At 38.4% G+C, this 17,017-nt stretch overlaps 2 protein-coding genes across 2 annotated transcripts in view; both read left to right on the top strand.

The window, feature by feature from the left end:
• The window catches only part of neto1l (neuropilin (NRP) and tolloid (TLL)-like 1, like), a 69,981-nt gene extending 68,125 nt beyond the window's left edge, over window positions 1–1,856 (top strand). Inside the window, exon 12 of the mRNA XM_039617034.1 lies at window positions 188–1,856. Coding sequence (XP_039472968.1) covers window positions 188–275 — 88 coding nt within the window. The 3' untranslated portion in view covers window positions 276–1,856. The remainder of the gene's footprint in view (window positions 1–187) is intronic.
• Window positions 1,857–12,022: 10,166 nt separating this feature from the next.
• timm21 (translocase of inner mitochondrial membrane 21) lies at window positions 12,023–15,097 on the top strand. The gene is made up of 6 exons (XM_031750051.2): window positions 12,023–12,507; window positions 12,919–12,981; window positions 13,067–13,164; window positions 13,290–13,363; window positions 13,467–13,572; window positions 14,730–15,097. Exons 1-6 carry the CDS (start codon window positions 12,219–12,221, stop codon window positions 14,820–14,822), a joined length of 723 nt encoding a protein of 240 aa, XP_031605911.1. The 5' UTR covers window positions 12,023–12,218; the 3' UTR covers window positions 14,823–15,097.
• Window positions 15,098–17,017: the final 1,920 nt, after the last annotated feature.

Raw genomic sequence — 17,017 nt, 5'->3', positions numbered from 1 at the left:
AGCCGCATAAAATGCTACCCACTGTTTTGTCTTCTACTGTGAAAAAAATGTGCTGTCCTGATATACATATATATATATATGTGTGTGTGTGTGTGTGTGTGTGTGTGTGTGTGTGTGTGTGTGTGTGTGTGTGTGTGTGTGTGTCTGCTTATGTTCTGCATTATGTTGCATTGTCTCCATCATGTAGACTTCTTGAGAATAGTGCAATCCTGGATCAGTACGAACGGGCGTCACTGACTTATGAAAAAACGGAGCGGAGATTTACACCAGCATGATGCTGCTGCTGCTGCTGCTGCTGCTGATGATGATGATGATGATGATGATGATGATGATGATGATGAAGGGACAATTTGATGAAACAAACTAAATGTGCAAAGATGAACACGAAGACTAGATGAAACTGCTCCAGATGCAAAGTTTTGAAAATCAGCTCTTTGCTCTACATTCAGTAGCCAGTGCAGATGTCTCACTGCAGAAGCATTGGACCTTTACAACAAACATCATTCCTGAACTTTAGATTTGGGACATTTAGAAACATATTTGTCGTCATAGATTCTCAAGTGATCAGGAAATTTCAAGTTTATTTTAAGCATGTACTTTTTTGTAGCATACATGAGTTTGATAGCCAATTATAGGCGCTTGCGGTTTGTCAAATCTAGAAAGATTTATTTTAGTCAAAATTGGAATCAAACTAATTACTAACCTAATTGAATTTAATTCTATTGGACAACTGTTTATTTGGGTAACAGCTCAAAGTCCAGTTTTATGACTCCTGCATGCTTCATCTATACCCATTAAAGCATTAACATACTAACAATTGAATATGAAAATAACGCATCTACTAACAATACTTAAGTCATACAGGAATAAGATGTGGGTTAAAAGGTGTTTTCAAAATAGATTAATTACACTGCATGTTATTGTGTGGCTGAATCATTACAAAGCAGAGCTCCAATCAATTTCCAACATAATAAGTTCAACTCAAGCTACTTTTTAAATGTGCTAACTTTCCAATAAGCATTTTTCTTTAATTAATTTTTATTTATTTTTGGCAAATTTGATTCCGTCAAATCTGTTTAACTTCTAATTCTCTTACTTACTGTAGAAGCTTCATATCTTTGTATTAAAACAGGATTTTATACTAAGGCAAATTGAAAAAGTGGATGTTTTTACAGTTACTCGAGTTATCTTTCAGGGCTGATTTTACTGATGCTTTATAAAATAAATAACACTGAAGCTTCACCTTTCCTTTCCCTTTGTTTTATTGGCCTATGGTCAGTAGTTCCTCTGTCCATTAAGCGTGTGCTCAATCTGTCAGCACACCTCGTTCTCCTCTCACAACCAATTAAATGTTGCTCCTTTTTTTTTTCTGCCCGATTTGCTTCTGAGGAAGCGCAGACTCAAACCGGAAGGATTTATTTCACCAAGCGGTACACTTCTTTTCAATCTCTGAGAGTTTAAATAATTCCGGGTAATCAAGGTATCTGACAGGCGAGTTAATTGACTTTTTGTGATGCGTTTATCCAACTCGATCAGAAGTGAAGGATTAGCCTTGCACTCGGATAACACTTGCTACTGGCAGGCTGGTTAATATAAGACGACGTGCACTATGTGGAGAGTAAAATAAGTGGATCTGAGCACAGTGACACATGCAACACATTTCTTACTCACTGTCATTGTGTCTTTACCTGTATTTGTGGGAATTTAGATTTACCATCTATGTGTTCATTATTTTTCTGTGTTTAGTGTCATTACTTACATTCATACTCTCCACTATTTTTTTTCCTTCCGCATACACACAGCCATGCACATATATATTCCTGCAAATACCAAATAAAATGCTTTTCTTTTCTGTACACACATTTGCACTGCCTGGTCTGTGTGTTGTCTCTCTGCTTCACACGTCTGTCAACAGAGATGTTCAGCACGGGTACCATATCCATGCTCTCTCTGTTTTTTGTCTTCTTTACTCTTTCTTTCTCTGAAAATGGACACACACACAAACACACACAGTCTCAAACTCATCTGCCGGTTTATAGATGGAGGCGGACACGCCGCTAATTAAGTAAGTCTGAATCAATTCGATCAAGCAGCAGCAGGAAGCAGATGAGAAAAGTGAAGGGCCCAGAGCGGACTTAAAGTAATAGTGTTTTCATTTCTCTGCAGATACATCAGACAGATGCATCATTCCTCTGCATCTTGCCAGGTTTGACAGCATTTGGAGCTAAGGTTTCTCTCCCATGTGCATCTTGAGTGAACTGTTGTTAAAGAGCAACTTTACCAATGTAGAGTGATGTTATGAGAAAATTCCTTAAATCAAAAAAAAAGAAAAAAAGAAAAAGGTTTGTGATGTATGAATCAAGTTTTTTTCTTCTTTGCTTTGGACTAGAGGTGCATTTGCTCCCCGCCGGGCTTGGATTGAGCCGCCATGGAGCACTGATAACTTCAGATATGAGACTGAAAGGTTTTTTTTGTTTGTTTGTTTTTTAAATTTAGAGTACCTTTAATGTAAAGTGGTTCATGGAGGCAAAGAAAAAATGCAGAATCAGGTTTTTACATCATTTTAATGTAACCATGAAAATATAAAATTGCATATTTCAGCTGCTGATTTCACATATTTTCCTATTTTGGTGCCGTGTCTTTACAGTAGATAATCAGGTTGTTTGGTGGGGGGTTTATATCAAGAAGAGAAGACAACAGACGAGGATGTGGTGAAGTGAAGAAGTGACTAATGTTAAACTGCATATATGGGTGCATACATGATTGTCCCTGCCTTTCATCTAACATCCATTTCTTCTCATTTTTACTGATACTTTTACCGATTTGTTTTTCAGTCTCCTGGTCAAAATTCATAGCATTGTGGTATTTTGTTTTGTTTTTTAAAATTCATGTGCATTTTTAACTGAAAACACATTAAGAAAATGCTGGACTGAATGTTTTCAATAAACTAATGTTTACTGATTTTTTTGTGATGACTTATTTAATAAATGAGTACAAACTGAATTAAGTATTGTGTTTAGCATCATGTCATTATATATTTTTGATACATTCTTATGATATTGATATTGGTATCCCATCTGATGTAGGGAGGTTGTTTTTGTGTCTCCAGGTGGTTGTTTATTGCACTGGATTTATGCTTGGGGTTGTTGTCAGGCATATTGTTTGACCGATCACACACCTATATGATGATATTGCACAGTGTGGCAACCTGAACCTTTAAAGTGCCCAATTAGACAACATGCAGAAACTGCAACGAAGTTCAGCTACATCTTCAAACATTTTGAAGGACACGCTAGAATTTTATTTGTTGACACATTTGGACATTGCACTTTTTTTGGACATTTTAAGAACAGGTATAGGTTAGAAGATGAAATAAGCACATACGATACTCAATGAATAGTTTAATGGTATAACTGTCTGGGAGCAGCAGATGCACCAAGGCCAGTAAGAACCATTGCGAATTTCAGTACTAAACTTTGGGACAAAAGTTTAAACCCTCAAAGATTAACAGTGTAATTTGTACCATCGCCTCATTTGTATGAATGAAATTTAAGTTTTATTTAGTTGGTTTTTGTATTTATTGTTTGTTTAATGCTTTTTTGTGTTTCGTTTTTAATCAAACAAGCTGCTGCACCACAAGTTTTCTCACTTCGGACAATAAAATTAGGGGAAAATCTATGACTACAAAGCTTCAATCAGTGATCTGTTCATAGTATAAGTAATAATTGTTAGTAGTTAGCATGTGGTGTTTAAATGGGAGGCTGTAGCCCAGGAAGTAGAGGGCGCTGTCTGTGATACACACCCAGGGTTCAGTGTGTACGCCCCCCTCTCATCCTATGGCACTTATGGTATGCACTAGCCTTTAGATATAAGCTGCATAGGATATATGCATATATACATACAGTGAAACAGTGTTTGGGTCGTTACTCAAAAAAAGTAATGTATTACACATTATTTGTCAAAAAAAGTAATGGAGTACATTAATTAAAAACTTGCCAGAGACAGTAATTTGTTACACTACTTATTACATTACTTTCTCAGTACTCTGAAAAGCATGGTCACATAATTACCAGTTAACAATATAAATGTTAACGCACCAACACCAATCCCTATCCTAATGGGGACACACACACTATCTTTCTTTTAGTTTTTAGGTGTAAACAAAGCCGAAAATACAAAGAAAAGATGAAATCCAGCACAGAGAGACTTCAAAGGGATCTTCACTGCAATTGTACCGTAAAACATGAACAGGAAGAAACTGAGGCTACTAGCCAGAATGCACATCACTACTTTGTTACCTGTAGAAGTTTAGGGTCTGGGTGCTGGGCTGGGTTTAGCAAACACTCAGTTTCAAAATCCTTCTGGGTTCTTGGGTTCTGGTCTTTGCGTTACCATGTTGTCTGTTCAGATGCTTGTAAAGAGCCAAAGTTGTATTAGCAGTATATTGCTCTTGTTTCTATCTTGGATGCAGTTTGCACTTTACCATCACACACTTGTTCTTTTGCACAATAAAAATGAAAGTAATGTTCGCATCTCCACTCCTCAAAATCTGTATTGCTATATTGCTCCACAACTTTCTCTTCCCAAATGAACTGAAATCACCTGATTGTAGCTAGAGTATGGAGAAAGATAAAAGCATGTTTGATCGATGTTTTTTTCTTTCTATCTGCCCGATGTGAACTGAAGAACCTTTTTTAACATAAGTAACGACACAATTAGTGCTGATTAAGCATTGACAGTATTGAGATGCTATTTTTATTCTGTACATTTTTCGCTGATTATCTCCTTCAACAGCGTTCAACTTAGAAAAACACCATTAGATTCTTCTTCTTTTAGACGTGTGGTTCTATTTCTGTCATTTCTTACTTTTAGATTTTTTAAAAGATTCAACTTTATTCAACAAAAATGTGTAATGTATTTCAATTGGCAGACTCTTCAAATTCTCATTCAATGTACTCCTCTTTCAACTCTAACTGCTTCCACATATGTGCACCTACAGACACCATTCAAACTTTAAAAGCCAAGACATTGAACTATTCATCTTTTAATTATCTTTTCAATATCTTTTATAGTTTTTCTTCACTTCCACTTTAAGTTCCAAGCTTTCTTCACCAGTTTCAGATTTTTTAATGGGTATCTTTGTTTCAGTGAGTAGACCAACTGCCACAGTGGCAGAAACCTATGGCATTATTTTTGTGCCTCGATTCTGAGCGCACGTTAAAAGAAAAAATTGCAAGCACAAATGTTGAATTTTGAGGAGAAAATTTTTTGAGCGAACAAAATTCATTTCTGTGTGCAAGAAATGTATTTCAGTGTTTGCTATTATCCATATACACACAATAACAGCCCCTCTCGCTCAGTTTTTGGCATTTGCTCTTGCTCTTGGTCTTTCCGGAAGCACAGTCCAGAATGTAGCTAAATCCAGTAGAGTGGTTTGGTTTAAACTAGATTAAAACCAACAGTGGTCTTAAAAAATTATATATTTTAAAATAAAATTATCAAAAATACTAACCGAAAATGGACTTAGCTACATTCTGGACCGTGTTTCTGGAATGCAGTAGCTAGCGAGCTGATTGGAGACTGTAACAGCCAATCAGAATTTTTGCATCCAAGTCTGTGATTGGTTCTGTGGCACACTTATAACGGTATACAGAGAGTTGAGCGTGCACGGAGCAGAGATGTTGTGAGCGCGAACGACACACTGAGAGCAGGTACGCAGATGTCTGTCAGCACACAGAGCAGAGATCTGAGCAAGAGCAAATGCCAACAACTGAACAAGATGAGTCAATGTCCCTGACATGGATCCTAGAATGCCTAGAACTGTACAAGATCAACAGGACCGAAAGAGCCTTCATCACAAAATCAGTGGGGGGTGGGGGGAACAACACTAGAGGTTAATTTAAAGCCAGGAGAACAGTCAACTGCAGGATCTACCGGGGAGATGTTCTGTTCCAACTGCTGTTTTTCATTGGCCTCAGTCACTCAGTAAGATCATTAACAAGACAGGCTACACACACGAGCCAACGTTTAGCAAATACATTTGAAACGTTCAGTGTATGCAACGAAACACAAACCCAAACCCTGATCGAATAGAAGACACTTTATTGGACATTGTAAAACCAAAGACAAGAAGAATGCAACGTATGCAGCAAAACCTTGATCCCCAGGAAGGGACCTCATTAGCCGCTGTCCGCCCTAACTCAAGAGCAATGCAGCAAACCCAAACCCAAGAGGGAAAAACTGGGCACCAAATGAGGTGACCTCATCTGACACTGTCAAACCAAAGGGTGAAAATAAGAAGAAAATGCAGAAAAATGCAAACCCAAACCCCAGAGCCAGAAACCCTAGACCCAATCAAGGGCCTTGGCCACATCAGCCCAATGCCCACTGTAAACCCAATAATGGGCCTGGGCAACATTGGCGTAATCCACAGTTTTTACCGAATCGAGGGCCTGTGCAACATCAGCCTAATCATGACCTTAGAACCAATGATGGGCCATCTCAACCACAGCCTAATCCTCACTTAATAAAATGATGGCAGATGTCCATATAATGAGACTGATGAACTGGGTGCACTGAGATTCCACCTGCAGGAGGCTCAGCACATGTGCAAAACCAATCTTTACAAAATGACAGCTGCAAACCGCATAGCTGCTGCAGCTAAAACACAGAATGATTGGCTTCACCTGCAGCTAAAGTGCTGCAGAGAAAATGCTGAAAAAAACATTCTTGAGCTCCAAGAACAACTGGAACAGGCTCACAGAAACAGACCCGAGGAGAACTTCACCCCTGAGGTGAATGCAGCTACTGTTAAAGACGACAACACAGCTGTCACAGCTGCAGAGCTGAGTGTGGACGCTTCAACACAAACTACAGAAGCTCCACACACAGACTCTACAGACATGAAAACCATTCCAGAAGCTGAGTTGGAGGTCCAATGTAAAAAACAGCAGGAAGAGATCGAACAATTCCGTGAGCAGCTCCTCAAAACTCAGAAAAATCTAGAAGAGGAAGTTGCAAAGCGCAAAGAACAGGAACAAAGAGCCCGCTGTGAGTTCAGCGAGCTCAAAGCCAAACTCTGCACCAGTGAGGCTCTTTGTGAGAAAAATGATTTGGAGGTGCAAAACTTAAAAGAAGAGCTGGAAAAAACCAAAGCTTCCTACCTGGAAATCGTAGAGAAGCAAAACCACGAGAACACAACAATCCAAAACCAGCTCAGGCAAACAGAAGAAGAAAAGATCTCACTTCAGAAGTCTTTGCAGTCCTTGCAAGAGACAAGAAAAAAGGAAGAAACCGAGTCCAACATTGCCAATCAAGATCATTCTTCAGGCCAAAAAGAGACAGCACATCAGTCAAGTTCAGAAAAAGAGGCCAGCGTTAACAAATCAGAAAATTCTCCAGCCCAAGTCCAGACATTCCAGGAGAATCAGCAAGAAAAACAGGAGGCCAGTTCTACCAAAGAAGAAAATCCAGAGGCCTGAGATGACAACATGCCAGAAGAAAAACCAAAAATGAAAAAGAAGCGCAAATGGTTTTTGAGACTATTCACTTAATTGACTTCAACTCCGTCTCCTATAAAATCACAGTAATATACAACTAAATATTAACAGTTACTTCAAGTAATTTGTTTTTTTATCGGCTCCAACCCCCCCCAACCGGTCGTGGCAGATGGCCGCCCCTCCCTGAACCTTTTTAAAGGTAGTTTTTCCTCCCCACTGTCGCCATGTGCTTGCTCATAGGGGATTGTTGGGTTTTTTTCTTGAATTCAGTTCAGTTCAATTCATTTGTATGTAAATACTGTTGAATTGAATTGAACTCAATTAAAGAAGATTTTTAGGAGACGGCGTCTCTGAGTGAACCAGGTTATTATAACATCTTACCCATAAAAAGTTACGAGTGACCAATCAAATAAAAAATTGGATTTACCAAAACATCTGAAGTGTGAACATTTAATTTTGTCTCATTTAAAACATATTAAAATGTCAAATTACTACAATCATAATAATAACAACATAATAACAGCAGAAATAAAAATGTTTACATCCTTTTTGAAAACATTGTTCTGTGAATGATATCCACTGCATTTGTGCTGTTGATGCCTTTTGAAAGCATTCCTAATAGCATCTATCAAGCAATATGCCTTGCTCAATGGTTCATGGAAGCATGAACAGTTTTGGTAACTGGCTTTGTAAATTGAAATTCTACAGCTTTATACTAGTAAACGCTTGTGCTACATGCGGAAGACAGGTATAGTCAGCTGAGTATCCAGCCATTATTATGAAAGTTTTCTCTTTGGCGTCCACAAATGCAACAGCTCATAACAAAATGGTGCAAACACAGGTGAATCCACGTAAATATACTTTTCATATCTGAAAGTCCTGAAGAGAACAGTGTTATGTAAAAAAGTAGCAAATTAGTTTTTGGTTGAAAATTTCTTTGTTGTAACAATGATTTGGGGCAATAAATCTTACACCATTGGAAAACCTGTTTATTTCCCTTTCAATGGTGACACGGTGGCCTGCTTTCCATCGCTGTAAGAGTTTTAGTGACACGATCCAAAGTGGCCTTTGTGACACTGGTGGAGAGTATGATCAAACTCTGGGAGGCCATGTTCAAGAGGGGGCGAGGAGGAAGCTCCCAGAAGCCCTGTAAGATGCGGGGAACTACCTCTATCACCTCTTGCAGTGAGCAGTTTGGAGCTATGCCGTACCTGCTGCTTCTCTTTAAGAATCTCAACGTAATTTCTCACCATGCTGAGGAGTTTAGTTGTTCTGTAGAAAAATTTTATAAGAATGATCTTTTAAACATGTGTAAAGCATCACAGAAACTGTAGCTAGACTGTTAATAATTGTCAGATGTCACTCACTGAAATTTAGGAGGTATGGACTCTGGAAATGTGGTTCTGGAAAATTTTATTAATGGCATTTACTGCCCACACCTGAAACAGAAAACACATTTACAGTGCAGTTTTGTTTAGATGTTATGTGAACAAAATAAATAAACCTCCAAGTTACTACAAGTCTTGTGAGTTTTCTAGTCTCACTAGTTTCAGAAGAGGTTTGGCTTCTTTGTCTCCAAAATCCCCCAATTCAAACTCCCAAAGCCTTCAAAAGAAAATAAACAGAGGTTTTCTCTCAGCATTTACACTTCATCACAAACAGACTGTCATGTTTGAGGTGGATGGTCAGTATCACAGTTACTCACTGCTCTCTGAGTGTCTGTTTGCTCTTCTCCACCAAAAAATCTCTTAGGTCTTCAGCAGTGATGTGTGATGGGATTTTGCTTTCCTGCTGAAGTCTGAGGAACTCCATCATCATTGCAATCTAAAAATAAAAGGAGACATTTAAACATCACCACTCTCAGGTCCTGAGAAATCACCTGATATTTTACATCAGCTTTGGTTTGGATGGATCTCAGTCTTACCTGAGCCCTGTAGCCCAGAAGATGCCAGCAGATCTTCACAGCCATGTCGTAAATGTGTGTTTGACAGGTGTTGTTCGACATGAACAGCACCTGTCAAAGAAATAAGAAGTTACTGATTGTTACTTAAGTTTATTCTCAGTCTGTCAGCTTTTAAAACTACATCAAATTCTTTAAACTGCTAAAATGCAGAAGGAAAAAAAACTGTCACATACCCTGATGGGTTTGTAGATTCCTCTACTTGCTTCAATTGAAATGTTGTTGTTGAATCACAGTCGGGAACAAAAACTGTCAAATACCATCCAAATTGCGTAAATTGTGTAATGTGAAATGCAGAAAGAAAAAACTCTGAACTCAATGGTTTCTCTTGTACAGATGAGCTATTTTTAAAGTCTGATTAAATTAAATTAAAGTCCGATTTATTTTTATTTTATTTATTTAATGCAGAATTCTAGAACGGTCTCCATGGAAATACTTTATGCAAGTTAAAGGAAAACACTTTATCTACATTACACTAAACTTTATTTATCATATAAGTAGATAAGTGTAGGCTACAGGTGTCCTTAAGTCACTCCTGTGAAAAGATGCATACAAGCTGGTGAATCAGAAAAGACAGAAAGTCACCCTGCAGCATCGTCTTTTTATATTATTTGCCTGCTTATCTCCATTTTCTTACTGTAGATGTGAACATGAGCAGCAAAACAATGGTGGAGGGGACTAATGCATAAATTTGAAGGCTGACAGGATGTAAACTGGCCCTTTAAACAGTCCAGAGGGAGAGACCTCTGTGTAAAGCACAACAACAACAATAATAATAATAATAATAATAATAATAATAATACCCTAAATAATGAGGTCATTAATTACTAGGATACCTACTGCCATGTTTTCTTAGTTACTGATGTTTAGAGAGGCCACCTTTGTTATGGTTCACAGGAGTTCAGGAGTGAGTGATGAAAGTGATGCTACATTAGGGTCTGTCTCTGGACTGGTGGTTTGCTGCTCTATGAGTTCAGCAGGAGGAGTTGAACCCACAGCGGTTCCCTGGTGGGAAGGAAGATCATACTTCAGGTTCAATATTATAGTTACGTTCTTGATGGTCTGAACCTCAGACAGGAACTGGTCAGGACAACTGACTCAGATTTTTCAAGTTCTGCTACAGAGAGAGAACTAAGACAGCAACACCTACACCTCCTGACCACACAATGTTAATGATTTGTCTTCTCAGTGTTGCCATAATATTTTCGGTTGCTAAATACAGCTAAAAGCAGAAAATTCATTGTTGAAAAATCAATACTAAAGTGCTACATTTTGACAAGTTACCCCAAAAAGTCTACAAAGGTTATTTTCTGTCCACCAAAGTAAATATGATTCAAGAGATTTTTGTAACTTCACTTGTCCAAAAAGCAAATAAAGAGATTAAACAAAGATATACTGAATGACAGTCAGCATTACCAGAGTTAGCAGAGCTACTGTAGCTTGGTTTATAGACTTGAATTAGGAGGGATAAGAAAAGTGAATTCACTTGACTGGAATCTGCAATCTACTGACATCTAATGGTGAGATTTTACAAGCTCTAACTTTAATGATACTTGAACATAGGCCAGGCACGGCATTGCTCTTGCCGAGCCTGTTCAGCCAGCAACACATCTGTGTAATATGTGAATAAAATCAAAACCTGTTCCAATCAAATTTCCCAGTAGAGGTTTTGACCTTTTGCATTGTACTTCTAATTTCTGAAAAATTACTCTAAAGCTTCTTCTAATGCTCCAGAGTCTATTTGGACCATTTGGACATGACAACCATTAACTGAAGTATGAAATTACGTCAGAGCGCATGGAGTCAGAAGTAAATTGCAGTAGATTTTGTCAGTGTCTGTGGCACATAAATTCAACTTACCTCCAAAACTGACAAATACATTCATAATTAGCACACTTCCCATTGTGTGAAGACTGTAGCAAAACGTCTAAAAAAACGTCTAAAAGGGTCTAAAAAAACCTATTAAAAACTAATTTACCTGCTCATTTGATGTCCCTCTTACATGGTAATTCACTCACTTGCTGAAACTCACACACAGACACACACACAGCAGATGTTTTGCAGATTTTTTTTTTTAATTTGAGATTCTTATGTTTAGACCTTTAAAAAACATAATTCCACTCTTAAAGTGATTTAAAGAATATGAGATTTCAATATTAATTCAGATTTTTTCTGACTCTAAATTTTCTTTGGTCATTACTCAGTTTGTTTTTTTTCTAATGTACATTTTGAAGATGTTCAGTTACTTTCCAACTTTGAAACTTCGCCGTCTGTGTGAACTTCAGCTTTCAACAGTTCAGCACTTTGGTTTATAGGTGAATGATTTGGTGTATGTCAGTTAAATTTAACAAGGTTCCCAAATATTTCTTATACTGCAATTTCTTCAGGAAATGCATTCTCTAGTTGTAACTGTAAATTTTTTCTTAAAGATTTTTTTTTATCACCTGACTATTCAGCCGATTTCGGACTTTTTATTTTATTTTGTTGAAGACGTTTTTGCTGTAGACGATGATGACGAGCGAGTGACGTTTCACTGCTGCTCTGTCGCTTTAACGGTGAGTGACGGCAATATTGTGCGCCGGTGAAGCACAAATCCGGCGACTGACTTGACCCAGTCCTGTTGCCCAGTGTTTTGGAGTAGTTTAGTGCTGTGAGCTGTGAATTCATGTATACTAAGTCCGTTTTGTTTACTTAAACCACACAGTAGGCTGGTTAGTGTAGTTTTGCGATATTAGGAAGGGGCTTGCTCAAATCAAATCATGGCTTATATTCAGGTTTTGAAGGTCCTGCACCGAAATCTGCAGCACAGAGCACCACAGGTCAGAGTGCTTATCCAGACGCACAGGAGAGTGTCAACATTATCAAGACTGGCCTTACACAGTGGACTAGAGGCTAATTCGCCTGTGCTAAGCTGCTTAATACAAACACACAGACGGCGGGGTATTTGTCTCGACTTTACAGCCAGAAATAAAAGCAGCCCCGAGGACCGAGACAGGTCAGTGTCCAAGTACCAGAGTGGGAGTCCAAAGCCTTCAGCTGCACAAAAAGGTATGCAAGGCAAGGAAATAAAAAGGATTTAAGTCGTGCTAATATATGTACTCAGATATTAGCAGCGTAGTTTCATGATAGCCTGCTATTTTCAAAGCATACCATTAGGCTTTGTTCGCAGGCACTGTGGAGAAAATATAGTATATTTAACCAAGCAGTGATTTATCCCACTGCAGCAGCAGTTTTGGGACTAAAAAATACACGATTATTGTATTTATAGCTTATATCTGGAAATTAATCGCTCTGATTATCACCAGCAGCAGAGGAAATATCTTAAAATGGCCCAGGAGTTTATTTACTGAATAACTGAACAAACACTTGCCTTAATTAGTGAGACTCTAACTTTGCTCATTTAAATGAAAACTATGCACAGCTGTTGCATAATAACCCTCAACACTGAATGCCTTCCAGTGAAAGAAGCTGGCAGGGACTTCACCTACCTGATCGTGGTACTCATCGGGCTTGGAGTGACAGGTGAATACAGTGGAATTTAAAAGCTGCAGTCATAACCCAGGCAATTCATCATCCTGTTTGAAATGACGTCTGTGTGTGTTTTCAGGTGGGCTGCTGTATGTGGTGTTCCAAGAGCTGTTTTCATCCGCGAGTCCAAATAAAGTGTATGGGAGAGCCTTCGATAAAGTCAAGTCACACCCAGAAGTACGAGCGATATTAGTGACTGTCAAACATGAGGCCAGGCTGACAATGTTACAGTTCGGTATTTAAGGTCCTCTTGATGATCTTATGAGGTCATATAAAAAGTTTCTTGTTTATTGAAAATGTAGGTGATTGGTGCATTTGGTGAGCCAATCAAATGTTACGGGGAGACCACCCGTCGAGGAAGGAGGCAGCAAGTCAGGTTGGTGTTTTGTTAATTTGTCAAACAAGTTCAGCAACAAAGCCCACTTTTATTTAAGGTAGCCTTAACATCTATAATGGCAGTCTTTGTCTCTTCTCCTCAGTCATATCGAGTACCTGAAGGATGGAATGAAGCATATGAGACTTAAGTTTTACATTGAGGGCTCGGAGCCGGGAGTGAAGGGGACAGTGCATACAGAGTCTAAAGAGGTTGGTATTCTGCCATTCAAAAGCCAGCTTATGAAATACATACATGCACAAGCACTGATTGACACTTCTGCGGTGAATGTTTTGTGTCTTTTCACTAGCACCTACTCAGCTCGACTCTGCTCTATTCAGTTTCGGTCATTTTCAATCATATTTGAGTACCACCTCGATGTAGGTGGGGTCGCTGTAGCAAGGCGACCTGGAAGTCCCATGGCGTTATTTGTATGTGACACAAACACAATGCAAAAAATGGAGATGTGAACCAGCACTGCACTCATCACTCCAGGTTTTGGCATCACTAAATAGGGAGAGCATAATTAGCCAGCCACCCTGCCACTGCCCTCGAGCCCACTGCACCACCCCTCCACACACCTCCTTCACAGGAGGGCATCAAGCCAATTGTTTACCTGCTACCAAACTGACGCTAAAACTCTGGATCTCATCATTGGACCACGCTGTTGGTTTGTGTTCTTATGAAGGAGTTGCTCTCATGACTCACCCAGTGATGTCACTCGCTGCTCAATCAGTGGCTTGCGGTCTATTGATGTCATATTTTCAGCTTGACTCAGCTCGCTTGGAAATCCAGACTAGTAGGTACTCAAAAAGTACCTAGTAACAAGTACTACCAACTAATAGAAAATTGAGTAATTTTCAAATTGAGATAAGCCGAGTAGGTCCTAGTGGAAAAGATGCTTTTGTGGGGCCTACAATGTAACCTACCTATCGTAGGCTCGTTGTTGCCAGCGTTTATGCTTGTGCGGGTGTATTACGGGTAAATTTATGTTGATGTTGTAATTATTATTCCCCATATTGAGGCAGTGATTGTTATTCTCTCACAGTTAAATTGAAAAGCCGTTGCAAAAAAAGTAGCCAAAAATGCACAGAAGAAATCGGCTGTAATGGACAGACCAATCACAGTGGTTGCGGGCTGTGACATGTAGTTAGATTCATGTGCATGTCAGGTTATGTCATAGTTTCAGAGGATTTTGCAGTTACAAAACGGCTTCGATGGGTAGATTTCACACTGAAGCATAAATCCCCAGTAAGTGGCACTGTGTGTATTCCTAAATCTTCACCTAGTTTCATATGTGATGGCCATCACATCGCTGATGTTTTTATATGTGTTTAATCAACCAGTCTTCTTGTTGTTGATTTTACAGAATCCTGAAACTGGAAAATATGAGTTTCGTTATATATTTGTGGACATGGACGTCTACCCAAGACGGACCATTATTGTGGAAGATAACAGATAAGGACCATAAGACGTGTGATTCAGCATTATGGAAGCATGAGGAGTGTGTGTCAGATGTGCTGCTGGACCGAAAAGCTGGAGAATTTGCCTTCACATACTGTCAGAGGCTGTTAAACAATTACAGCTTTGGTGTAGAGCCTTGCAAAGCAGAGATCAAAGGATCACGTGGCCCCATGCTACTAATTTATAAATGTTTGTTTTTTGACTAGATTGTGATCTTGATTTTGAAATAATATCTTAAATTTGAATACAATAAAACACTTGGGAACAAACATACGACTGAAACAGCGTGTGTGTGTTTTGGACCCTCCCAGGGAAGGAAGTATGTAATAAGTTCTGTTTGTTTGTCTCTTCGTTAGCATTCAAGTGTCCACAGTTTTCAACATATCATTTTCAAATTTTGTGTGATGGTAGATACCAATAGCAGCTTAAGCTGTTTTCATTTTAGTTCACATCAAATGTGAAATTCAGTAAAAACTTTATATTACCCACTATACATTGGCTTCAAACCTCCCAACAATAGATTAGACTCTCATTGGGGGACCTTCATTGTTAGCCCTCCAAGGTCAAAGTTAATCTTTGGACAGGGGGGTGGGAGAATTCAAGGAACTATATTGAGTAATACTTCATATGAAAGGGCATGGACAGAGCTCTACAACACACTTATTAACTTTTTCAGTACAATGCCCTACAGCGTTACAATGACCCCATAAATTTTTACAAACTCACTCACTGCATAACTATATCTTAAAATCTCACGTTTCTACAGCTTTTACAGCCAAAGATTTCAGCCAGTTTTGCTCCAATCATAATGCTTCAAGGTCATGGGTCAAAGGTCAGACATCAGACATCAGGGTGCTGTAATAAAACCAGGCTGACGTCAGCATGTATTAAAAGCAGGCTGAAGGTAGCAAGTTTAATAAAACCAGGCTGACGTGAGCTTGTTGTAATAAAACATCATAAAACACCAACATTTTAGCGTAGCCTTTGTCCTTCTAGGGGAGTTGCACTCTCTCGAGTGCTCTTGTTTATTGTAGAGATAATTTTCATTTGAGCTACAATTCTTCCTTCATCTGTAAGTTGTTTTTGGGGTGTAAGGTCCAATGACAATTTAACACATCTTTTACATGTTAAGCTTTTTTTTTATATATATATATATATATATATATATATATATATATATATATATATATATATATATATATATATAAAATACAGATCTAGAAAATATTATGGATGCTTTCCTGTCAAGTTTATTTTATTTGTTGTGTATTGAATTAAATTTTTAGAAATGAAGTATGAAACAGTCACCACTAGATGGCGGTAACGCATTGAGTTATGTATAGCATGAAATGCCCTTTCTTTTTATATTTTTGCAGGTGTTTTCTATATGTAACGTGGAAAGCGTAACCAATAAACCAATATTAAAACTTGTCTCAACTTAATGTCTCATTTTAAGCGATGATTAGCAAGATTGCTTTGAATTTTGTCTGTTTACTCATTCTTCAATTTTTTTTTTTCTGTCTATTATTATTAACTTCAAAACAGTGCTAATGCCACAGGCCTGGATTAGACAGAAGAAACAAATAAAAGCAAAAGCAGGGAATAATCAGAGACAAACCAGACCACTAAATGTTCGCTTAGGCTTTCAGAGGTGGTCATATATCCATAAAGCTTTTTATCACCCTTTAATTTGGAACTGAGCCTAGCTATTGAGCAAAAACAGAAAATATTGATATATCATTGAGTTACAACAAGAGGCGTTTCGTAAATCCAGTTTATCCAGAGTAATATGCATTTTTCTACCCAGAGAACAAAGTTTGATTAACAGCTTCGATCTTCTTACGTCCGGGATACTGTTGTTAGGCGTCAGCACAAATAAAAACCTCTATAAATCTCGCGTTTAAGGGGTTTATGCTTCCAAATATTTGCACTGATCTCATTCTTGTGTAATACTGTATCCCATGTGTACCCAATCGTCCCTTGGACTCGTGCTACCTTCCATGACCCTCGGAAATAGTGGAATTTGTGATGGACCCCCAGTAAATCGTTGTAGCAGTTATCTTGGAAATGTCGCTTTTTATTACTGTTTCTGCGTCAGTGCTGCTGCTGCTGAGATATGAGTCTGGTAGCTTTATATTACACGTTTGTAAATCATCTAAAAACAGACAGATTTAAGTGTTTCTTTTTTATGAA

This window comes from Oreochromis aureus, linkage group 9, assembly GCF_013358895.1.
Source record: "Oreochromis aureus strain Israel breed Guangdong linkage group 9, ZZ_aureus, whole genome shotgun sequence".
NCBI classification, from domain to species: domain Eukaryota; kingdom Metazoa; phylum Chordata; class Actinopteri; order Cichliformes; family Cichlidae; genus Oreochromis; species Oreochromis aureus.
Note: the sequence above shows the minus strand (reverse complement) of the source record. Positions and strands in the feature narration are given on the sequence as shown.

Bases quoted from the DNA above. Each gene is read 5' to 3' on its own strand.
- timm21 (XM_031750051.2), top strand. From the start codon at position 12,219: ATGGCTTATATTCAGGTTTTGAAGGTCCTGCACCGAAATCTGCAGCAC. The intron at 12,508-12,918 runs GTATGCAAGGCA...AATGCCTTCCAG, and splicing joins GCCTTCAGCTGCACAAAAAG to TGAAAGAAGCTGGCAGGGAC. The intron at 12,982-13,066 runs GTGAATACAGTG...GTGTGTTTTCAG, and splicing joins CATCGGGCTTGGAGTGACAG to GTGGGCTGCTGTATGTGGTG.